This window comes from Podarcis pityusensis (assembly GCF_964106645.2).
Source record: "Podarcis pityusensis genome assembly, chromosome: 1".
In the NCBI taxonomy this organism is placed as follows: Eukaryota; Metazoa; Chordata; class Lepidosauria; order Squamata; family Lacertidae; genus Podarcis; species Podarcis pityusensis.
In genome coordinates, this window is record NC_138028.1 from 136,444,548 (window position 1) to 136,469,929 (window position 25,382).

The 25,382-nt window shown below is 42.9% G+C and overlaps 1 protein-coding gene across 3 annotated transcripts in view; it reads left to right on the forward strand.

Annotated features, from left to right (window-relative positions):
• The window catches only part of BARD1 (BRCA1 associated RING domain 1), a 58,618-nt gene extending 38,787 nt beyond the window's left edge, over window positions 1–19,831 (forward strand). For all 3 annotated transcript variants that reach the window (XM_081016696.1, XM_081016698.1, XM_081016697.1), the window contains 5 exons: window positions 2,320–2,431; window positions 5,076–5,211; window positions 10,633–10,725; window positions 17,113–17,210; window positions 18,585–19,831. In XM_081016696.1, coding sequence (XP_080872822.1) covers window positions 2,320–2,431; window positions 5,076–5,211; window positions 10,633–10,725; window positions 17,113–17,210; window positions 18,585–18,917 — 772 coding nt within the window. In that variant the 3' untranslated portion in view covers window positions 18,918–19,831. The remainder of the gene's footprint in view (window positions 1–2,319; window positions 2,432–5,075; window positions 5,212–10,632; window positions 10,726–17,112; window positions 17,211–18,584) is intronic.
• The last annotated feature ends 5,551 nt before the right edge of the window (window positions 19,832–25,382 follow it).

The window sequence follows — 25,382 nt, forward strand, 5'->3', positions numbered from 1 at the left end:
ATTATTTTTTACAAAATATTTTGCACGATTTAAATAAATCTGATGAATATACCTTCAACTGCTTGAGCACCAGAGCCTGCCTGTAATCTGGGAGCATGGGCATGATTCTGCTTGTGGGGTCCATAGGGATTCAGAGTATGATCCGAAGGCACATGAGGCTGCTACCTTGCTGAAGCTAAGCAGATGTGGGTCTGGTCAGTACCTGGATGGCTGGCCGCTCTGTATGCTGCCTTGGGTTCCAAGGTGGAAATAAAATATAATGCAAAATGGGTGGTGTTTACTTGGTAAGTGTCTGGATCAAAATGTCTGCTTAGACAAGTGTTTCTCAAACTGTTGTTGGACCACAACTCCCATCATCCCTAGCTAGCAGGATCAGTGGTCAGGGATGATTGGAACTATAATGCAACAGCAGGTGGGGACCCAAGTTTGAGAAACACTGAGCATCTGTGGATGCTGCAGCACCCCTGCAGGTGAAAGTATATAGAATCACAGAATTGATCCTTTTGGCCTTGTATAATCTGTCCTCAGTGGGAGCTGCTTTTTGCAGCTTCAGAGCCAGTGTGGTGTAGTGGTTAAGAGCGGTGGACTCGTAATCTGGTGAACTGGGTTCGCGTCTCCGCTCCTCCACATGCAGCTGCTGGGTGACCGTGGGCTAGTCATACTTCTTTGAAGTCTCTCAGCCCCACTCACCTCACAGAGTGTTTCTTGTGGGGGAGGAAGGGAAAGGAGAATGTTAGCCGCTTTGAGACTCCTTCGGGTAGTGATAAAGCGGGATATCAAATCCAAACTCCTCCTTCAGGCCCCTCCTCCAGCTGCTCTACAAGAGACTATTAACAGGAGATGTTAGGGATTAAACCCTTCTGAGCTGTGGTCTCTTCCTTCACATGTCAGGGATGTCCAACAGGTCGATCGCAATCTACTGGCAAAACCCTGCAAGGTTTTGGTAGATCACGGTCGATCTCTGGCTCCCTTTCCTTAGCGTCACTAAAACTGACTCCTGCCCCGCCCCCTCGGCCCGCCCTCCATTGTTGTTTGATCTCTGGAAGGGAAGACGAAGCTTTCTCTGTGCTGCTGTTTTCATCCATAACAATCTTATTGTGAGTGACCTTACCCCTTTGTCCCTTGCCTTTAACCCCCCCAAAAATGGAAGTCCTCCCTAAAGCTTTTTTTAACCCCTAAAAAAATGGGGTTTTCCTCCACCCTAAAGAAAGCTCAACAACTTCTAGCTGAATCCCCCCAAAACGGGGTTTTCCTGGCCACCCCTGACATAAGTGAAAGAGAGCTTATGCTTCTCTCTCTCTCTCTCCCTCCCTCTCCCTCCCTCCCCCTCTCCCCCCGCCCCCACCTCCTTCCTACTATGAGGATGCTATAGCAATATGTCAAAGCACTTCATAGATAGAAGCATCATGCCATCTGTTGTGGTGTTAAGCCAATGCTTTTATACGTAAACTAATATTTGCTTTCTCTTCTGGGTATGTCATCTGAAGTCTATTATAGCAGTTGATGTTAAATATAGCCCCTAAATTAAAGTGAGGCCAAATGACTGTGCTGGTGATTTATACTGAAATAGAGGCAACACGGCAGTCCTTAGTGGTTTGAAACTCCCAAGAGTGAAAAGGATTTTAAGCATTGCTGTTTTCTTCAGACGCATTTATAATATAACCTGCTCCCGTCTTACTGATGTCACTGGAGGCTGGCAATGCTGTGAAATGAGATGTGAGCCAAGTCCTAAGTAAAATTGTTAAGCAGCAGCCGAGTTCATGGGCTGCTGCGTGTGCTAGAAGAGCAAACAAGTTAGTGGCTGAGCTGGAGCAGATGGCAGTGTGGATCTTTGGGTGGTGGTCTTCCTTTAGAGACCCATGCCTCCAAGCTCAGTCAGAAAAGGAAACGAGACGCAGCCCAGGACCACTTGGGAATGAAAGCTACTTAAAACTCTTGGGCAAGGGTTCTAGAAAATGGTTTTCCTTTTTCTGATCCAGTGAATACGCTTTCTGTATTTTTAAAGCTTGAATTCCCACCATATCAGAAGTTCCAATCAGTGTATGATGAGTGTGCAAACAGTAGATCATTGGCAAGGACTGACTTAATTACAAAGTTTCAAGCTTGTGTACCACCTCCTGCTTTTTATGGTGAATGCAGCCGCTTGTTATGCTAAATCCATCTGTCCTAAATTTAGTGCTTCAATTGGGTTTTCATTCAATTTTGCTGTAAACTGCATATTAAGAAGGCAGAAAATATATAGTGCAACTGTTTCCAGATAGTTAAGAGTTCAGTCACAACCCTTATTTACTTGAAATCCATCTGTCCTTGTTTTAATAGTAATATATTTGGTCACAAACCTGTGGATTATGCTGAAACAGAAAATATGAAATCACTTCTGATGCTCCCAGCAAAGAATGACTCTTCTACTACTACTACTCAGTGTCCAGAAGTAAGTATTAAAACCTTTTTTTTAAAAAAAAAACAAACTCCTTTAAACTGAACTTTGGAATTATGTTTTAAACTTAGCTTTATTGATTGTGCATAATGCAGAAATTGAAGGACTCAAGGCAACTTTTAACAATAAAGGCCACACAAAAACTAAAACAACAGAAGTTAGGTGGCAATCTGTGAAGCAGAAGCATAAAACCTCATTTAAAATAATAGCCAGTCAATAAACAGAGTAAAAAAAAATAACCAATACAAGGGTAGTAATAATATAAAAGCATCCAAACATATTAGGAACAGGTAAAGTAGCTAAATACTAAGGGGAATAGCATAACCAATAGCAGCACTGTGAACGCAAGAGTCATAAAATTCCACACAACTGGCAAAAGTGTTTTCTTTGCTAACTATGTCAAAGCCACCACAGAAATGACCCAGTGGACTTTCTTTGGCAATGAATTCCCCCAGAAAGCTTTCTTAGTCCACTTACCGACGTACTGTATACACACGTTTTTAAAATCTTTTTTTGCAAACTGTCACCCTGATAGAAGGTACCGTAACTACTTAACACTGTTCCATAGAAGTTTCACTATTGTTCACCAGAAGACTGCCCCTCTGATTCACCACATGTGGCTAAGCAAATGTCAGTTCAAAAGCCTGCTGAATGCGCTCTTGTCATGGAGCCCTAGATCCCGATGAGGCAGTGGACGTTGCCCAGTGGATACATCACCCCTCTGGCCCTAAGAGAGAGCTGCTGTGGTCTGTCCTTATGCTGCCAACAGCAGTTGTCTTTAGGTGCTGCCTTTTGGGGTTTGGAAAACGGGACCGTGGGATGAGTGTGCTAGCTCCGCCTCCATTCCACCATTTTTCCCACCACCATCAACTCATGGAGGGCAACTGTGTGAAGTGGGGACCCTCCATCATCTGCGAAGGCTTCCTGTATGTTTTGGAAACCTGGCAAAGTTTGTACCTTCTGTTCCCCACAGGTACTTTTTGAACTTGGAAAGAAGATAGTGCCATAACACATATTCCTCTCTGGGAAAGTATTGATAATTTATATGTCATTTAATGCCATAACAGACAATACTATTTAATGGAACAGTCCAGTACAGTGGAATAGTGGCTTCATATCTACTTGCAGTGTTGGTGTGATATCTAGCTACATGCGGACAGTTTCAAAATCACTTACCTTCAAAATGACTGCCCAGGATGTGAGAAAGCAAATGTAATGTGTGAGGGTTAGGTGCTGTAAGAATCTGCATGAGTTAGATTCTTTTATGTACTGATAGAGGGGTTAGCCAGCTTCATTTTTTTAAAAGTCCTGCACAATTTCCCCATTTGCTTAAAATGATCAAGTTCCTTATGTTACTATACATATATTTATCATTAAATGCTCATGAATGTGTCCTCGTATGAACTGGAATCTCCATGAATGGAGTTGCCACAGGTCACAGAACTGACTGCAAGAAGCGACAGCTATATCTGTGGAGAGCCTAGCTTGTGCTAGACATTCTCAGGGGAGGCAAAATTTATTCTGCTCAGGTCTTTACACGAGGAATGGCTACTGTCTGCATCCTGCCTAAACTGAGGCTTCATGACTGATTGGGAGCCATTAAAAAGGTGATAACACGTAGCAGCAAGGCCCAGCCACAGTGTATTACAAGAGCTCAGGCATAGCATTGCACACAATTATTTGTATTTACGTATACAGCACATGTGAAATGAAGAAAAAGGCAGCACTCAATAGCTCCATTTCTTACATCTTGCAAAACTATTTTATTTTTCTTACCATTGAAATGACATGCAAACTCTTAGCTACATCTATATAGGCACCAGGCAAAAACATTCCTCTTCATTCAGGCCTTTGTCTGGCTGAGCAATCTATGGCCTGTAAAATGTGTCTGTGGGGGTTGTTATTATTGGTTGTTGTTTTGTGATGTATTTTGAATTTTTATACTGTAAACTGCCCTGTGATCTTTGGTTGAAGGGCAGTATATAAATGTAATTAATAATAATGCACCTTGATTCAATTACTGAGGACCAGGTAAAATTGCATTGGGGACCAGTCGTTGGCTGTCCCTGGCTTACACTTCTGCCTTCTGGTATGGGTGTGTTTTGTCTCATAATTTTATGCTGGTTTTCACAGGCAATGGAATCCAGCATCATGTGAGAGGCTTCAGCTCTTGGCAGTGGGATGTCTCCTTCCTTTCCTCCTCCCTGCAGCCCACTGCTCTTCCCAAAATCTACTCTGGGTCCCCCAATCCTCCAGAGTAGGTTTTGGTGTGTGTGGAGAAGCACTAGGAGGAACGCAAGCAGAAATCTGTTCTGCTCATTCACAGAATTTCACCCATTTTCACATATCTTCCTATTAAAATTGTTGCTAGGTTCAGAAGGCCAGCTATGTAAAACTTAAATGACTGGAAACTGCCATAAGACCCTTTTTGTCCCTTTAGTGCTGCTTTGTTAGATTTCATCAATATTTGTTTTTCTGTCTGTTTACGTCCTGCAGTGCTCCCATGAATTATGTTCATGTCAAAATAGTTATTTCTTATTTAATAGAAATGTCAAGTAGAGATTAGTTGCTCCTTCAAAAGGAAAAGATGCTGGCTTTATGTAGGACTTGACACTTTCCCCTTTTTGTCCTTGCAAAGCAATTAAGCCTAAATCAGCCGAGAGAAGGACCTGTTGTTCTCCTTGGAAGTGGTCTTAATCCAGTTCAGCAGCAATTGTTGAGCAAATTGGCAAAGGTTCTGAAAGCTAGAATATGTACGGCATTTAACAGCACAGGTAAGTTTTATGACTGTCTCTGCCCTTTTTATTTAAATTTAGTTTGTTCAAGGACTTAAGAACCTCACTTTCAAAATGTTAATTAAAATATTAACAATTAATTAATTAACAAACAAACGGGGGTAGTGTTTTGTTTGCTATTATATTATATATTTTTGTGTTTTTATACTTTAAATTTTCCTGTGATTCTCAGCTGAAGAGCGGTATATACATTTAATAATTTAATAATTTTAGTTAAACAAACAAAGAGTCCTAAACAGCCACAAACATTCTAATTTCTGAGGACATTTCCTCCCTTTCCTTGTGTTTCATACTGGTCTCTGAAAGTGCCCTCTGTACATTAAGGAGGATATGCAGAGAGATAGTAGGCCGAAGTTCATCTCTCAAAGACCTCCTATCTCTGGGCAATTATAGACAGGGTTTAAAGTGTAGTGGATTTTTCAGCTCTCCCCCTCCCCACACTTTGGGCTGCTGGTGAAAGGAATATTTCCTCCCCTTCTGCACCTCTGGAAGCGCTTTCTACTCATAATTGGCAAGCTTGCATCATGGCCTATGTAGAGCTTTTTATTTAGACCTGGATTTTATGAACTGAAAAAATAGGGGATATATATTTTAGCTGTATTTGCTTTACAAAATGAGGGCTACAATCTTATGCACGCTCTCCTGAGAGTTATTTCTGAATAAACATGCATAGGATTACACAGTAAACCCAGAAAAGCTCTTTGCATATGTCTAGTTGGTTCCCATCCTTTCCCGTTTTTGTCATTTCTGTGGACCATATTCAACTAAATTGTTGCACTAGCCAAAGCCAGCACAGTTCCCACGAGTGCAGTGGGAGTTCCTCCCTCTCCTCCCCACCTTCCCATATCTACCCCAGAAGGTCAGAAAAACCCCCAGAACAGGGGGCAGAGGACTAGGGAAATGGTTTCATCAGAAAAGGGGGAAAAACCCCCAGAACGGGGCAGAGGACTAGGGAAATGGTTTCATCAGAAAAGCAGAAAGGCTTGTGCAGATGAAAAAAATCTTACTGCTACATTGAATACAAGCCCCTGAGTTTCAAAATTCCTGTGAGCCTTGCTGCATGTGGGGGCTACTTTTTGGAGAAAGGGAGTGCAGCCCTCACCCCCATAGAGCAAACATGTCATTAGTTGGACGTTCATCTGCATTGTGTCTTGTAGTTTACAATGGGCCCATATGATGCATTTTAAATAGTCTTATAAATGATTGCATACAATAATTGTGTTTCGGAAGGAAGTACTTCCGGGTGAGTATGCTTAGCCCATTCACAATTTTTCCAAGTATGAATAATGATGTCTGCGATAGGATTCTAGTTTTGTTTTGTTTCAATTCAATTCTATGGGATGAGTGCTTTCAGAAGATGGATATACATCATTATGTTTATCATTTATTGATTACTATTTTTATGTGCCGCTGCATTTAAAAACTTGTCTAATAACTTAATTATGGGCTTCTGAAGAGAGATGTTGAAAGCCTCAAAATAATAGCCAAGTTCCAAATGGCGCTGTGTGATGGTCTGCTGATGTATGGCAGCCCCCCCCAAAGCCTCCCCCCCAAGAGATCAACTCCCCATGGGGTGCAGAAAGCAGTCAGCCTAGAAAACTACTGCTCCTCTCCCTGTGCATTATTTCTCCACTCGTGTGTGAGGATGTTTTTGCCACTGAATGGCATTTTCCTATGGACCTGAAATAGCAGTGGTGACTCCTAAACAGGGATCTGACTTGCATCTTACATTTTTTTACATGATATGTGGCATAAGTACCATATTTTTCGCTCTATAAAACACACTTCTCCCTTCATGGATCACTGCCTTCCATGGCGAAGGGGCTTGAATAACTCAGAGAAGCTATGAGCTATGCCGTGCAGGGCCACCCAAGATGGACAGGTCATAGTGGAGAGTTTTGACCAAACGTGATCCACCTGGAGCAGGAACCGGCAAGCCACTCCAGTATCCCTGCCAAGAAAACTCCATGGACAAAGACAACAGGCATATAAAAGTTATGACGCTGGAAGATGAGCCCCTCAGGTCGGAAGGCGTCCAACATGCTACTGAGGAAGAGCAGAGGACAAGTACAAGTAGATTCAGAGCTGATGAAGCGGCTGGGCCAAAGCCAAAAGGACGCTCAGTTGCGGATATGCCTGGAAGCGAAAGGAAAGTCCAATGCTGTAAAGAAAAATATTGCATAGGAACCTGGAATGTAAGAACCATGAACCTGGGTAAGTTGGATGTGGTCAAAAATGAGATGGCAAGAATAAATATTGACATCTTGGGCATCAGTGAACTAAAATGGACGGTAATGGGCGAATTCAGTTCGGATGACCATCACATCTACTACTGTGGGCAAGAATCCCGTAAAAGAAATGGAGTGGCCCTCATAGTCAATAAAAGAGTGGCAAAAGCTGTACTGGGATGCAATCTCAAAAATGATAGAATGATCTCGATACGAATCCAAGGCAGACCTTTTAACATTACAATAACCCAAGTTTATGCACCAACCACTGGTGCTGAAGAAACTGAAATTGACCAATTCTATGAAGACTTACAACACCTTCTAGAAATGACACCCAAGAAGGATGTTCTTCTCATTATAGGGGATTGGAATGCTAAAGTAGGGAGTCAAGAGATAAAAGGAACAACTGGCAAGTTTGGCCTTGGAGTTCAAAACGAAGCAGGGCAAAGGCTAATAGAGTTCTGCCAAGAGAACAAGCTGGTCATCACAAACACTCTTTTCCAACAACACAAGAGACGACTCTACACATGGACATCGCCAGATGGGCAGCATCGAAATCAGATTGATTATATTCTCTGCAGCCAAAGATGGAGAAGCTCTATACAGTCAGCAAAAACAAGACCTGGAGCTGACTGTGGCTCAGTTCATCAGCTTCTTATAGCAAAATTCAAGCTTAAATTGAAGAAAGTAGGAAAAACCACTGGGCCGGTAAGATACAATCTAAGTCAAATCCCTTATGAATACACAGTGGAAGTGAGGAACAGGTTTAAGGATTTAGATTTGGTGGACAGAATGCCTGAAGAACTATGGATGGAGGCTCGTAACATTATACAAGAGGCAGCAACTAAAACCATTCCAATGAAAAGGAAATGCAAGAAAGCAAAGTGGCTGTCCAACGAGGCCTTACAAATAGCGGGGGAGAGAAGGCAAGCAAAATGCGAGGGAGATAGTGAAAGATACAGGAAATTGAATGCAGATTTCCAAAAAATAGCAAGGAGAGACAAGAAGGCCTTCTTAAACGAGCAATGCAAAGAAATAGAGGAAAACAATAGAATGGGAAAAACCAGAGATCTGTTCAAGAAAATTGGAGATATGAAAGGAACATTTCGTACAAAGATCACCATAATAAAAGACAAAAGTGGAAAGGACCTAACAGAAGCAGAAGACATCAAGAAGAGGTGGCAAGAATACACAGAGGAACTATACCAGAAAGAAATGGATGTCTCGTATACCCCAGGTAGTGTGGTTGCTGACCTTGAGTCAGACATCCTGGAGAGTGAAGTCAAATGGGCCTTAGAAAGCATTGCTAATAACAAGGCCAGTGGAAGTGATGATATTCCAGCTGAACTATTTAAAATTTTAAAAGATGATGCTGTTAAGGTGCTACACTCAATATGCCAGCAAATTTGGAAAACTCAGCAGTGACCAGAGGATTGGAGAAGATCAGTCTACATCCCAATCCCAAAGAAGGGAAGTGCCAAAGAATGCTCCAACTACCGCACAATTGCACTCATTTCACACGCTAGCAAGGTTATGCTTAAAATTCTACAAGGAAGGCTTAAGCAGTATGTGGACCGAGAACTCCCAGAAGTGCAAGCTGGATTTAGAAGAGGCAGAGGAACCAGAGACCAAATTGCAAACATGCGCTGGATTATGGAGAAAGCTAGAGAGTTCCAGAAAGACATCTACTTCTGCTTCATTGACTATGCAAAAGCCTTTGACTGTGTCGACCACAGCAAGCTATGGCAAGTTCTTAAAGAAATGGGAGTGCCTGATCACCTCATCTGTCTCCTGAGAAATCTCTATGTGGGACAAGAAGCTACAGTTAGAACTGGATATGGAACAACTGATTGGTTCAAAATTGGGAAAGGAGTACGGCAAGGCTGTATATTGTCTCCCTGTTTATTTAACTTATATGCAGAATTCATCATGCGAAAGGCTGGGCTGGATGATTCCCAAGCTGGAATTAAAATCGCCGGAAGAAACATCAACAACCTCAGGTATGCAGATGACACAACCTTGATGGCAGAAAGTGAGGAGGAATTAAAGAACCTTTTAATGAGGGTGAAAGAGGAGAGCGCAAAATATGGTCTGAAGCTCAACATCAAAAAAAACGAAGATCATGGCCACTGGCCCATCACCTCCTGGCAAATAGAAGGGGAAGAAATGGAGGCAGTGAGAGATTTTACTTTCTTGGGCTCTATGATCACTGCAGATGGTGACAGCAGTCACGAAATTAAAAGACGCCTGCTCCTTGGGAGAAAGGCGATGGCAAACCTAGACAGCATCTTAAAAAGCAGAGATATCACCTTACCAACAAAGGTCCGCATAGTTAAAGCCATGGTTTTCCCAGTAGTGATGTATGGAAGTGAGAGCTGGACCATAAAGAAGGCTGATCGCCGAAGAATTGATGCTTTTGAATTATGGTGCTGGAGGAGACTCTTGAGAGTCCCATGGACTGCAAGAAGATCAAACATATCCATTCTTAAGGAAATCAGCCCTGAGTGCTCACTGGAAGGACAGATCGTGAAGCTGAGGCTCCAATACTTTGGCCACTTCATGAGAAGAGAAGACTCCCTGGAAAAGACCCTGATGCTGGGAAAGATGGAGGGCACAAGGAGAAGGGGACGACAGAGGACGAGATGGTTGGACAGTGTTCTCCAAGCTACAAACATGAGTTTGACCAAACTGCTGGAGGCAGTGGAAGACAGGAGTGCCTGGCGTGCTCTGGTCCATGGGGTCACGAAGAGTCGGACACAACTAAATGACTAAACAACAACAACAAAACACACTTTTCTCCTCCTAAAAAGTAAGAGGAAATGTGTGTTCGTCTTACGGAGCGAATGCAGGCGGGAGGCTCTGCCCAGCGCTCCCTTTAAAGAGCCGCACACATGCTCCGCGCGCTCTTTAAAGGGAGCACGGCTCTTGGAGGAGCCTTCCTCCCGCTGCCCGGGAGAGGCTGCGTGCGGCTATCCCATAAGCCAGAACAGCAAGAGGCTATCCCAGAAGCTAGCTCCCTCTTGCTGTTCTGGCTTCTGGGATTCAGAATATTTTTTTTCTTGTTTTCCTCCTCCCAAAACTAGGTGCGCCTTATGGTCTGGTATGTTTTATAGAGCGAAAAATACGGTAGTTAATATTACTGGAGCTTCATATAATCTGTCTTCCCTTTTAGTGACACATGTTGTTATCCCTGAGAATTCTACATGCAGTACTATGAAGTGCATGCTGGCTGTTTTGACTGGATGCTGGATCTTGACATTTCAGTGTAAGTAACCAGATGGTCTTGTGACAAAAAATGTACATGTTTTGACATAAGGGGTAAAGACAATATGAATACATCAATAATGCTTTAAAAGCCTGGGGTTCTTTGTTAGGTGAATGACAAGAATTCAGTGCTAAATGTTACTCCATCTGTTGAAAATGTGTAGTGCCTCCTATTATTGTTAATGGAATGCCACTGAGTTAATCAGAGCTTTTTGCTTGTAAGTAGGGAATGCAGCTGTTAACTGCTTGGTTTATTAGTGAAGACATTTGACAGCTTAAGGGGAAAAGAATGAAAATACAGAGGTACTTCAGGTTACATACGCTTCAGGTTACAGACTCTGCTAATGCAGAAATAGTACCTCGGGTTAAGAACTTTGCTTCAGGATGAGAACAGAAATCATGCGATGGCGGCGCAACGGCAGCGGGAGGCCCCATTAGCTTCAGGTTAAGAACGGACCTCTGGAACGAATTAAGTACTTAACCTGAGGTACCACTGTAATGAATCTGCTGATGAGTGGAACATCCCAGTAGCTGAGAGCTTTGCTTCCACCTGAGGTTGTTGGCATCTGCCTGTCTCAGGAGACAATGGAAGAGTATGCCTTCAGGAGTAAAGTCAAACCATCAAAGCATTACAGCACATGCTGTGGCTGAGCAGGTTATAGATGTAAATAGAACTGCTTTTCTTCCTATATCTTCTTTTTTAGCTGATGCTAAAGATCTAACTATGCTGTTTTCAAATGCCAAATGGGCACCACCCCTTTCCATATTAATTGCTCTGTCGTTTTCATTATTGATGTGCTATGACACATTGAAGTGCAGTTTTTAAGATTCAGGGTTACTCCTTTGAGTTGCTGCCCAAAAAGATTTGGCACACAGTTTAAATGAGTGAAGTTCAAGATTTTTTAAAGAACAGTTTAATTGAACAACATAGAATAAAAATAAAATGTGAAAAAGGAAAAAAGAAAAGGTATACTACATCATTATAAGAGTTAACAATTGCAGTTCCATATATACTTACCTAATAAATAGGTATAATTATTATCTGAATACATATATGTTTATTTTTAACCTACTATGTTTTGTATAAATGCATTTCAGAGGACATTATTCTTGTCCATGAAAAGCCTATGTTTATAAAACAATCTGTTTATAAGTTGCAAGTGTAGTCATATATTCAATCCATTGATTAAATGGAGCTGTACACATTTTTTCCCCAGTGCATCAGCATCAGTCTTTTGACCATAGTGTGGTGGTGGTGTTGTTGTTAATAATAAAAATGTTAATTAATTAATTAATTTTGTATATAGCCCTTCATTCGAAGACCACAGGGCAGTTCACAACACAAAAATACAGAATGAGAACACAAAATACATAACAAAACAAACTGATAATTCCAGTTCCACAAACACATTTAAAAAGCCATAGATTGTTTAATCAGCCCAAGGCCTGTTTATCGAGAAAGGTTTTTGCCCAGCACCTAAAGATACATAATGAAGGCTCCAGGCTATCCTACTTAGGGAGAGCATTCTCTTAAAGAAGAGATTTTCCTTAAAAATATAAAGTGGTATAGAAATGTAATAATAATAATAATAATAATAATAATAATAATAATAATAATATAAAAAAACAGGGAGGCACTGCCCAAAATTCCCATTCTCATGTTGTCGCTCTCAGGACTCATGGAGGGGGCACACAAAGAAGGGCCTCAGCTTGGGTCAGTCATATGGAGAGAACTGGTCCTTGAGGTATTGTGGTCCTGAGCCTTTTAGGGCTTTATAGGTAAAAACCAGAACTTTGAATTGGGCCCAGAAACTATTTGGCAGCCAGTTGGGCCAGGATCTGTGTAATATACTCAAAACATCTTGCCCTGGTGAGCAACCCAGCTGGCAAATTTCTGCACCAGTCATACCAATCTTGACATCAATGAAGTGGGGAACTTCAGGCCTCTTTCGAGTTCATAGATGGAGTGTGGTACCACTTTCAAAAAATGCATCCAACATAGAGTTTTATACTCATTTAATGAGGTATGGATTTACTTATTAGTCCAGTTCTGCCTCTTAATATTCTCAGCTTAGTAAGCAACATGCTACTTTAAAAAGTCAGTGATTCTCCTCCCTGGTGGGAAATGTTAGGAATAACTCATGGGGTCTGATGCAGCTAAGTGCCTGTAATTAACACCATGGCTCCATCTGTTCCCACCAGTCTTTGTTATTAGTCTTCTTCAGAGTCATTACACATTAAAGATTGTTATAACAAATAATTGGACTCCTGCTGATGAAACATTTGTCTAGGAAAAATGGTTCCCCTCTTACTCTTGCTTATTTATCATACCTTCTGTTTGGCAATTGCCAAAGTCCACTTAGACATAACTGAGGAATAAATCTCATCAGAGTGCGCACACAACATTTTATGATCCAATCTTAAGACTTGCTGTGCCAGCAAATAAGTGCTTGGGAAAGGACATAATGGGTGCTGCTTAGAGACACAACTTGCCTAAGTTTAGTTGAAAGCAATAGGATTCCAGCTGAATCCCTTGGTTTCATCTAGAACCTAATGTTTCCTAAAATACTTTCAAACAGCACAACACTCTTAAGTCATCACATCATGCCATCATGTCATGGACATCAGTATCTGCAAGTGTTCACTATTGATTTTTTCCTGGTTTGATACTGAGGAACTCATTTAAACAGTGATTGGAATGCTGAAGCCAGGGCATTAAATGAATACAGTGGAACCTCAAGTTACAAATGCCTCAGGTTACAAACGCTTCAGGTTACAAACTCTGCTAACCTGGAAGAGTTACCTTGAGCTGAGAACTTTGCCCCAGATTGAGAACGGAAATCGTGTGCCAGCAGCGCAGCAGCAGCAAGATGCCCCATTAGCGAAAGCACGCCTCTAGTTAAGAACAGTTTCAGGTTGAGAACGGACCTCCAGAATGAATTAAGTTCGTAACTAGAGGTATCACTGTACTGGGGTGCGGGGAGAGAGAATACATGAGCCCAATGTTTATTATGGCTGACCAGGCACATGATATTGAGCCTGTGCATGATCAGGACTGTTGTTTGGCGCAGCCATGGATTCAATGAGGGCCAATAAACTTAGCTTGAACCCTGGGAAGATGGCGGCACTGTGAGTTGGTAGTTCCCATGTCTGGGAGTTTGGCCAGTTGTCTCTTCTGGCTGAGGTGGTTCTTCATCTGAAAGGAGAGGCTTGGAATGTGTGGGTGCTCCTGGATCCATTTTTATCACTGGAGGCTGAGGTAGCCTCTCTGACTAGGAGTGCCTTTTGCCAGCCAAGGCTGGCATGCCAACTACAGTTGTTCTTAGGCAGTCCTAGTCTGGCACAGTGGTTTATGTTTTGGCAGCCTCAAGACTTGATGATTGCAATGTGCTCTATGTGGGCTACCCTTTAGCCTCATCCAGAGGCTTCAGCTGGTGCAAAATGTGATCGCTAGACAGTTGATGGGAACAGACAGTCGCCAGCAGATAGCTCCAGTGTTTAAAACCTTGCACTGGCTGGTCATGTGCTACAGGGCCAGGTTCAGGGTTCTTGCATTAGTTTAGAAGGCCCTTGAGAACATGATACCTAAGGATCCACCTGATTCCTTATTCCCCTGCTTGGTTATTGAGGTCTTTGGGGAAACTACTGTTTGGAGTCCCCACTGGCTCAGATGCACATGCATTCAGTATTGTGGGCCCAGTTTTAGGGAACTTCCTTCCAATCAAGGTCAGGCAATCCCCCTTCCTGTCGAACCTGCGGGATCTTACAGAAGGCTCCATTTTTATTCCAACAGGCATTTTAACTGAATTCTGATTTTACAATTTTAACTGATTTTTATTAGCATTGTGTTGAGTTTCTTGTACGCCATTTATAGACAACTGTAATTAAATTGTATATGAATTGTCTAAATAAATAAACAAATGAATACATTGAATTAGAGCCATCAAAATATTTTTGATAATTTGGGGATCCTGGAACTGCCAGTAAAAGAAAAGATATTGAGTAGCAAAACTGAACTAGACCTCAGATAGAACTGAGCAAGATGGGCCAACAAGACAGCTCAGTGTTTGTGTTAAAAACAGAGCACGGCTCTCTGGAATCAACAGGGCCAGGGACTTCAGTGCATTCTAAGTCTACTTTTTCTGCTCCCTCAGTCTCAATTTTGCGACAAAGTTACCTTGGCTGCCACTAGCATAGTCCTTTTTTGGGTGGATGAGCTTCTCCTGGAAGTGTGGCTTCCCCTCCAGTGAGGCACAATGGTTGTGTCATATCCTAATCCTCATGGATCTGGATCATGAATCAGTGAACAGTGGTGGAGTATGTTTTGTGATTCCATTATCAACACTAAATGTTCTTAGCAGGTGATTAGCTGTTGGAATTGAGCCAATGCTTACAGTTGATTTAACTTAACAAATCAATGCTTGGATAACTGAATGCTGCAACTACCTCCAAAATCTCATAGCTAAAATGCAGCCATTTTTTAAGAATTTCTTTTTTAAAGAACAAAACATCTTACTTGCATTATGGGCACCAAAGAAGGCTGCCGGTATTATAATTTGTGCTTCTGATCACCTTCCTTCTTGGCAAAAACTCAGCAATGTGTGAAGCTTAATCTCAACCTGGATGCAGTAGAATAATGTATGCTGTATGCTGTACCCTTAGCATAGTCCCAGGAATAGTCACAACAAGGCAGCAGAGGCAGACGACACTGCCACAAATGAATTTATGTGCCTTTAGCAGTATAGTAGTTACTATACTGCGCCAGGGTTACATAGAAGTGGGGAAGAAGAAAGAAGTTGAACCTTTTGTATGACCTACTGTACTGTTTCAAATTGTTCATACCGTTACCATCATAATTTGATACTTTTCTAAGCTGGAAGTTTCTTACTTACATCAGGTACTGTAAAGAATATAGCTTGAATGCAGATAATTGCATGGTGTTCTGTGCAGAGACTGCTGCTTTCCTATCCCAGCCACAGCCAATCCAGTGATGCACCCACATTTCTCCCAAAGCTTCTGAGCTCAGAAGCTTCTCAGCTGGAGCCAGAGTGGGGGAAATTGGTAATAAGTAGAATTTTATAGCCAAGCCAGTTAACCCTTACATTGCTACCATGATTCATACCAGACCTTTTGCTTTACTTTGATTTCCTCTCTTCTTGAACAATGTTTGTATGATACGGAGACAGTACTTTATAAAACATCAGTGCATTCATTGCCTGCAAGCCCTGTCAGCTAAGCTGACTCCCACCCTTCTCCATTATGCAAAACTGAATTATTTAAAGTTGATTTCTAATGCAGCAATCCAAACCCATCATCTGTTCAAACATAATTCCTCTTAGGACTAATTATCTGAAGTGCAAAAAGAATCAGTGTGCTAAAAATCATGATCAAGGCCAACTGGCAGGTCAGGAGAGTTTGTCCAGAAATGGAAATCCAAAAGCAAACCTAGCCATCAAGGGTGGGCACTCAAACTCAGGTACACACACTCTGACTTGCAATTATTTCAATGCCTGTAAAGATTTTTCCAAAACTATTCACCCATCTTTTTTGTTTAGATTGTTTAGATCCATGAATCCCTACTCTTGCTAGTCCTGGATCAAGCACAAACACCTTCACCCTCCATTTAAGGCCCTCTGTGGCACTGCCCACACCCGATAGCCATTCATTCCCATGTGAAATATCCCAATATCTGCCTGCTTATTAAGCTTCTCAGGTCCCCTTCTCCATCAAGCAACTCTGCTCTTTCTTTGCTGTATGTCTCCCAGAGCCACCTACATGATGCTGCCGCCTAATCTCTTCCTTCAAATCCTACTTAAAATAAAATAAAAACCCTTTTGTCGAGAAGCTTTTGACTTACCACTCAGCCCTGAGGAAAGTGTTGTTGTGGCTCAGTGATGGAGCATGTGCTTTGTATGCAGAATGTCCCAGGTTCAGTCTCTGAGTAGGGTTGGGCTTTTTAAAACTCCTGTCTGAAATCCTGAAGAGCTTTGCCAGCCACTCTTCTACTGTACCAATGTTTTGACTTTGTATAAGGCAACAAGCAGTGTAACAAAGAAGTTCATCTACTCCCGCTATTTATCCTCTCCTCCTTCCTTCCTTCCTTCCTTCCTTCCTTCCTTCCTTCCTTCCTTCTTTTAATTTATTTTTTATTGAAACTTTTCAGCATAGACTGCAACAATTGCTTGACATAAGGTCCTTCTTTCAAGCCAACCATATTCCATTCTGTTCCATATCTGGTCATTCTGTCAGGGTTTGATTTTTGCCTTTTGTTTTCAGGATGACTTTCCCTAGTGTTGCTATCACTTCCTACAGTGGGTTTTTTTTTTTTATCAGCATAAAATAAATCACTACATTTCCTCCTCTGTCCATCTTTTCTTCCAAATTTCAGGGGTAGATGCCTGCCTGAAGACAGGTGCTCGGGAGCAAGAAGAGAAGTATGAAATAGATGGTGGCCCACGCCAAGGCCGACTGAACAAAGAGCAGCTGGTGAGAGCTACTTTGTTAACCTTCAAGTTTGTTTTTGTAGCCCATATGATGTTGTTGTAGCCCTTTACTATTTTCCACCTGTGCAGGCTAAGGGAAGTAAAGGTGTATACTTTATTCCAGCACTTGCTTTTGAGAAGTGATGTACAGCTGCTAACCAAAGCGATTTTGACCTGTTAATGGATTTCTGTTGTCATATATGCTGCTAAAACTTTTCAGTGCTTTCAAGGTAAGTCTGGGAAACATTTATACAAGATGCTGCCTGAACCACCAAGAGCTGAAGCTTTCACCTTTCACCAACCCTTGGTACCCCAGGGGTTTTGGTTTAGTGTTTTTGTCCTGGTACACTCAGGTACCAGTTTTCAGTTCTTACTGAGAAGAAATTGCATCTGAAATGGGGAAATATAGCTTAAACAATTTCCTATTTTGCTTTCCATTTGGTTATTTTCTTGGTTGTGAAATCTCTTGAGAGTACTTTGTAACCCTTTTTAGTTAATTATCTGTGACTAGAGGCTAAGATCTGGGTGGTTGTTTTTCATCAGTGTATGAAATTCCGCTCTTCACACTCTGCATTAATTCCCAACAACAACCATTTCTGTTCTGATACTCTATATCAGGCACGTCCAACTCCCAAGACACAGCGAGGGCAGTGGGGGGCGGAGACTTTAAGTTGTTTTTTTCATCACATGATCAATTGGCATCCCAAGATCACCCACAATCGACCACAGTCATCCGGGGATCTACCTGCTGATTGCGGTCGACCGATTGGACAACCCTGCTCTATATTGTAACATTTGTCCATTCTATCTGTCTCCCGCCTTTCCCACACCATAGCACAACTCCTCTTCATGTTCCTAGGGATGCTGAGACCATGATATCTCCTATTGCCCTTTCCCACCACCCTCCTTGGGGTTTCCTGTCAATTAACTCTCCTATTTAATATAACACTCCCCCCCCCAAGCAATTCTTAGTCCTTGGCCTCCCTTACCACCCTTAGGCTCCTGCCTCTTGTCTCCTCTCTAACTTCCTTTCAACGGTATTTTTCCCCGGTCAATCTGACCTCATTTTCCAAACTAAAGTTGCACTGTTTGTCAGTATTCTGTTGCTGAGCAATTGCGTTCCTGCTGAGCAGTTGCTTTGCAACCATGTCGGCCGCATCAGCCAGTGGCTTAGCAGAGTGATAGGTGGGCAAGAGCCAGCTGCTGTTTTTAAGACTGCTGTTCATACAGAGTATGATGGGGGACTTGACTTTGGACTTCAACACAGAGAGAGAGAAAGATGTATTGTAAGGAAACTGTATTACAGCTTCCGGTTTTTAAAAATCTGGCTGTTTGTTTGCAACCAACTCTTCATATTTTCCCCCTTTCTTTATTTCAGTTACCAAAGTTGTTTGATGGCTGCTACTTCTATTTTTTGGGAATGTTTAAGGAGCACAACAAAGATGATCTGAAGGAATTGGTGAAAGCAGGTGGAGGACAGATACTGCTGAGGAAACCCAAATCGGATAGTGATGTGACACAGACAATCAATACTGTAGCCTATCATGCTGAGATTGCTTCTGACCAGAGTTCCTGCACACAGTATATAATCTACGATGGCTCTTCTAACTACAAGCCAGAGAAAATTCGGCAAGGAAAGGTTTGGGAGGCACCGTCTAAGTGGCTTATAGACTGTGTGTTGTCATTTCAGCTATTACCTGTTAAGAAATAAAAAATTCCAGCATTGTGATGCTAGAATCTTTAGCTCAGCCCCGCTTTTCAGACAGATTGAAATTATGTACCTCAGCCTAGAAACAACTATTAAGCAAGAGATTCACTTCATTTATACCATGATTTTGGGGGTGGAGGACACACATTCCAGATTTAGTTAGACTTGATACAATTCAGACCCCTTTAGTGGCAGACTTTTTTTTTTTTTAAAAAAAGGAGAATCATTGAAATGTTAGTTCAAGTTAGGATTCTAATAGCAGTAATATTTAAATTAAGACCTGAGTTTGTGCAGAGGTGAGAAGGTATGGCCCTCAAGTTGTTGCTGGATTCCAGCTCCCACCAGCCCTCGTAGCCAATGGTCAGGAATGATGGGAGTTGTAGTCTAGCTGAAGGAGTTGTAGTCCAGCTGAGTTGTAGGGCCTCAGCTTTTCCATTCCTGAATTGAAATACAATTTGCATGCAGTTTATCATTGCTGGTTTTAATAGTAGTAGCAGCAGTAGTAGAATAAATTTCTGAGCACACAAGTCAATTTAAAACTAACATTTTTAAGCCTTTAGGACGTGTCTGGACAAAATAACTCCTGTGTGCTTACTATTATGGGGCATATTCTGAAATGGTGGTCATTTTACACTGAAATCCTGTGTTTGCCTTTTAAAACCCACCAGTATCACTTTGGCTGCTCTAATCTCTTTATTAGATAAAGCGCTGCAGGCAATGATATAAACTACCTACTGAAACAGTTGTTAAAGCTTTTCCCCCCCTGTTTTGCTTATAGTGAAACAGACACTAGCATTGGTTTTGCCGAATGTTTAAATGGGTTATTCCTATGTTTGTAATCATGATTTCTGCTGTTCTTTCTTATGCTGCGATTATGTTCAGTATGTCATCAGTGATAAATCATGACTTGAAGCATTGCTCTGTGAGTCTTTTTGTATGTAAGAATGCTGTGTAAGTGGCAGGTTGGGAGAGACAGGCAAATCGCCACACCATCCTTCCAGTCATCTGCCAATACTGAAGTAAATCCATCTTCACTCCAAGACCCTGCTCATTTGGAGAGTTGCTACAGCTCAGAGCTGTCACACCACAAGTAGTGCTTGACAACCTCTGTGCATTTTTGGGCTTAGTTTGAGGGGAAAGAATGAGTGCAGCGTCTTCTATACCTTTTCTCTCTTTGATGCCTCATTCCAGAGAGCCTTTCATTTACCCTGAGCTGCTATGGAAGCTTCTGAATCCAGAGCATAATCCTTAGGCAACATTCATTCATTCATATGGGTCCCTGGTGAAACCTGTATCTGGGCTTTACTAAGTCAGAACGTAGGTGGGATCTCACATAGAATCAGAGAATTGTAGAGTTGGAAGGGATCCTGAAGATCAACTAGTCCAACCCCCTGCAATGCAGGAATATGCAGCTGTCCCATATGGGGATCAAACTTACAACCTTGGCAATATTAGCATGTTTTCCCCAGCATTTTTAAAAAATAAATCCTGCACACAGGAGACTAGCATGTTGCAGAAGGCTAGGGTAAAACTGTTCTCCCTGACATACTAGTTCTTTATGTGCAGGGAAGTATTCAGTCCTGTGAGTTCCCATCTACAGTTAGAAGACAGATAGGTTCCTCTCAATGAGAATTAGGCCTACATCTGTGAAGTAAAATCTTGATACAATAAAAAGTGTAATGGCCAAAAAATAAAGGCAATAGTCATTTTGCTCCATGTTTCACAGCTCATCTCATCCCTTAAGATGAAGAACTGCATTCAATAAGAAGCAAATCCTTGGTGGGCAATAAATCTTTGCAATAGCGTTTAATTATATGTCTGTATAATATCTGACAGGCTGATCACACCCATAGGGGACTGCTAATTTCCCTCCACAGTAAAAACAGAAGCAGCCAAATTTTGAAGCTGGAGTATAATGGCCGCTCACCCAGTTCACCGGTGGGCGGCAGTTGCAATCTGACATGGGACTCCTCCACCCTCCTGCAGCCACACCGTTTCATGTTGGACTGTTGCTACACTTCCCTGGCCGTCGCAGTGGCTTCTGGTTCTTGCCAAACCCTATCTGTGGCAGCCTGGGGAGCAGGGCAACAGGAGGGACCACGTTGAGGGAAGCTTCTCTCCGGTCTGCTCACAGAGCTTAAAAGGGGGCCGGGGCAGCCAACAGCAGTACCGTCCGTCCAGGAGCGTCACCTACCCAGCCCTCCCTCTAATCTCGCTTTTCTTACAGGCTAACTTTTTCCTTTACAGGAATGTAGGCGTTGCTTTGGGTGTACAATGGTTGCTGTTTTGTCAGAGCCGGGAATAAATTTTCCCTGCTCTGCAGGTTTAGTCTTCCCCATGGCAATTGTCACAACTTTGGCGTGGGCCTTGGGCAGAATCCTTTAGTCCTACATCGGATGAAGGGGTGAAATGGTGACTCACCCACTTTTCGTGGCAGTGGTAACAGGGTACCTTGTTAAAGGGGTCTTGAGGGCATCTCTGTCCACAAGTGCATGGCAGGGGGGCCATAGAGCTCCCCTCAGCGATTCAGAGAGGGACCAGCTGTGTAAATTTGTGTTTTGCCCTGGTCCCATCTTCCCCTAACTGACCCTGTCATGCCTCCGATCCCTGGCTGGGGACTGAGAGGGATACACACCCCGGCCTATGCCAAGATTTCCTACATCTGAATTTAATACAGTTGTGGCCAGTTTTAATCCCATAAAAGTTGTTGTGTTTTCCCTTTGTGGGTCTGGCTTCCAGGGGATGGGGAGCTGCACCTGAGTACGCAACAAGTTTATTCTGTCACTGTACAGAATAAGCTTAGTTTTACCAGTGGTTTAACTAGTGCTAAGTCACCCTTAAAAATAGCAGAGTGCAGTGTATATACAGTGCCTTTTTTGGAAAAGAAGAAACAGGCTCCTCATTTGTGAGGAGGAACAAGTAGTTTCTCTATCTCAATCTAACTCCCAGCAGGAGGTCAAGTCTGATGTATCTGAGAAGTGTCAGTGCCTGCTGGGAAGAGAGAGGAGGCGCCGCACCGTGCAGCATGGTGATGTTGAAACAGCGACAGGTAACAAGGCGCCACCTATTATTCAGTGCAGCATTTTGTGCTAACTTCTTTCCAGTTCCAAAAATGTGCATGCTTTGTGGCTGTGGCAAGTTGTTTGTGTGTGTGTTGCAGATTTTAGCATGGGAGGTGGGGCTCTTTTGAACTAACACCAACTATACTTAAGAGAACAAGAGATGTTGTAGCTTTCTCTTATTATCTAGAATCAATTTTCTGTTGTAACACACTTGAGAGGTGAGTTCTCTCATTAAGAGAACTTAGAATTACAACCTATGCATGCTTAAGGAACCAATGTGATGATGCACACACTCTGAATTTCAGAATCTGGCCTTTTGATACAGAACCTTGGCAGCTCCTGCAGCATACATATAAAAACTTTCAGCTTTCAAATAGAATTTTTAGACATGTGAAAGCAGTTTCTGCTTCAAAAGCTTTTCATTTATCAGAGGCAGCCCATTGTTTCCTACAGGACGTGTCCCCACGCACTGCCCTTTTGGCTGGCATAGTATCCACCCAGTCACAAGGGCGCATGGCTATGGCGGCTCAGGATCTCCCCCAGCCTGGCCCCATCAAGCCCCTTTCTTTGGTTGGCTATGCTGGGTGGATTGTTGGTAGGTGACTTCTACATGCCAGGCGGCCTGTTGCCAGGTGGAAGAACTTCTGCGGGAAGGGTGGGGCTTACACCAGTGTAGCTTCCCCTCCAGTGAGGGCCCAGTGGTTGTACCATATCCTAATCCTCATGGATTTGGACCATGAATCAGTGAGCAGTGGGAGAGTATGCACAAACCCCGTTGCATGTTATTAACCGTTCAGTTCTCACCTCCTGCAATTCAGCTTAAGCTTCACAGAAGGTAGGTTTTGTGGAAGCGTTTGAAGGGGAAGAGAGGTGGCAACAGTAAACACTGTTAAGAACAATTGAGCCAGCTACTTGTTTCCACAGTCTGTAAAGTGGTTGTAAGGACTGTAGCAGAGATGAGACTGGGAAGACTGCACTAATTAACAACGTGAAAAGGCCAAAATCATGTTTTGCATTTTGCAAATTGCATCTACTGTTGTTGAAACCCATCAGATAAATTGTCTGTATGGGCCAAGAAGAGCCGATTATTTCAGCTTTTTATTTCCTCATCAGTCAGGTGAAGGGCAGCAGCGTTGTCAGCATGGAGTCTCATTAGTGCTGTTGACAGCGGGGTGCTCCGTGGTTGCCGAGACAGAGAGCTGCCTTTCGGGATGTACCAGTCTCAGTGCACTATGAATATTCATCCACTCATATTTCTCTGCAATTAAACAGGTAGAAGTACAGATATTCAAACTGAACATCCACTAATGGAACTGGAAGAGCAGGCCACCCCTGATAAACCAAAGTAAACTGAGGACAATACAGATTGCAAACACACACACACACACACACACACACACACACACACACCTATACCTTGCTTGCATTCATCCATGAAAGACCAATTCTTTCCCCTCAGCTTCTTTGGCAGCCTGTCTTCACCACTGAATTTACTGGGGGAGGGAAAGGAACCAGGGCTTGGGTCTCAAAGCAGCCACTTAGTTGGGTGAGTTTTCTTTTCATTGCAACCATCACCACACACACAAATCCCAAAGAAAGCAAGGGGGGCAAAGGGATGAAGGGTGCCCTTCATTTCTTTCCCCAGAAGCTGTTTGCAGTTTCCTCTGTGTTACACTAACTTATGTGAAATTGGAAGATTAATCTGCAAATCTACACTATCTAAAGTGATATTTGGATGTGTGAACACATGCACAAGCACCCACTAGGGGCTAAGGGCCACTCCACGTTCCCACTTTCCCCACATTAATCCCCAGAGCTTCCCTTTCCCACCCCATTTACTCCTTCTCAACCCCATTTCTGGCCATGTCTCTTCTATTCTGCACCCCTTTCTTCACCTTCACATCCACACCTATGTCTCTGGCTTCTCCTTTTGTGCAACCACCCCTTTAAACACAAGCCGTCCCCCATGATAACCTCCTGCACCTTCCCATTCTGCAACTGCTATGCATAGTTTTCAATTTCTACCCAGTTATGAAGCCCCCCTCCCTGCCCATTCTGCAGCCCCTTTCACACTCCAGGTTTCAGCTTCGCTCCCGTTTCCATGCTGTTGTCTCCCTCTTTCGCAGCCCTCCTTTTCCTTCTCCCCTCCTTCCGTTTCTCAACTCCACTTGCACACAGATCGCCCTCATTTCCATGCCGCCACCTCTCCTATTCTGCAGCCTTGGCGCACACATCCTATAATGATGCATGTTATAGTAACTTTAATATGAACAGAAACTTAAGTGCGAGCCTCTCCGTTTATTCAGCTAGAGAAAGTTCAGCTCTGTGGGTGGATGTTGTACACATATGGGTGTTTGCTTACTAATGAAATCCCTGTTCTAAATCAATACATTGAATCTGGAACATCCTCCTGAAGACAATGCATGGTACCAGGAGTCAAATACATTGTGTGAAGGACCTTTCCCTTTCTTTTAAGCCACTGCTTTTGCTCTGTCAGTGTTCCACCCTCCTCACTCCCATGCCAGGGCCATTGCTGTTGTGCTACCTCCCTTCTCTTCAGCAAATCCATGCAAAGCCAGGATTCTGAGGTGGCACTGCAAATTCTACAACTTCTCCAATTATTTAATAATAAAACTCAAGATATGACGTCAAATCATGAAGATGACAGTATTACTTTTAATAATTTCCTTTAATCTGAGGTTAATATTTGCTTGATTCCTGTGGAAAAACTGAGTACAGACAACTCCCCATTTATGTGGGGGTTACGTTCCAGGCACTGCAAATTAAGTGAAAGGTGCATATTAGGAACACCATTGAAAAAGCCTGCAAACAGTCTGGAAACCCTTGAAATGCCCTTAAAAAAACAGCAGCACTTACCAGATCTACCAAACTCCACCACAATCACATAGAATCATAGAGTTGGAAGAGACCACAAGGGCCATCGAGTCCAACCCCCTGCCAAGCAGGAAACACCATCAGAGCACTCCTGACATATGGTTGTCAAGCCTCTGCTTAAAGACCTCCAAAGAAGGAGACTCCACCACACTCCTTGGCAGCAAATTCCACTGTCAAACAGCTCTTACTGTCAGGAAGTTCTTCCTAATGTTTAGGTGGAATCTTCTTTCTTGTAGTTTGGATCCATTGCTCCGTGTCCGCTTCTCTGGAGCAGCAGAAAACAACCTTTCTCCCTCCTCTATGTGACATCCTTTTATATATTTGAACATGGCTATCATATCGCCCCTTAACCTCCTCTTCTCCAGGCCAAACATGCCCAGCTCCCTTAGCCGTTCCTCATAAGGCATCGTTTCCAGGCCTTTGACCATTTTGGTTGCCCTCCTCTGGACACGTTCCAGTTTGTCAGTGTCCTTCTTGAACTGTGGTGCCCAGAACTGGACACAGTACTCCA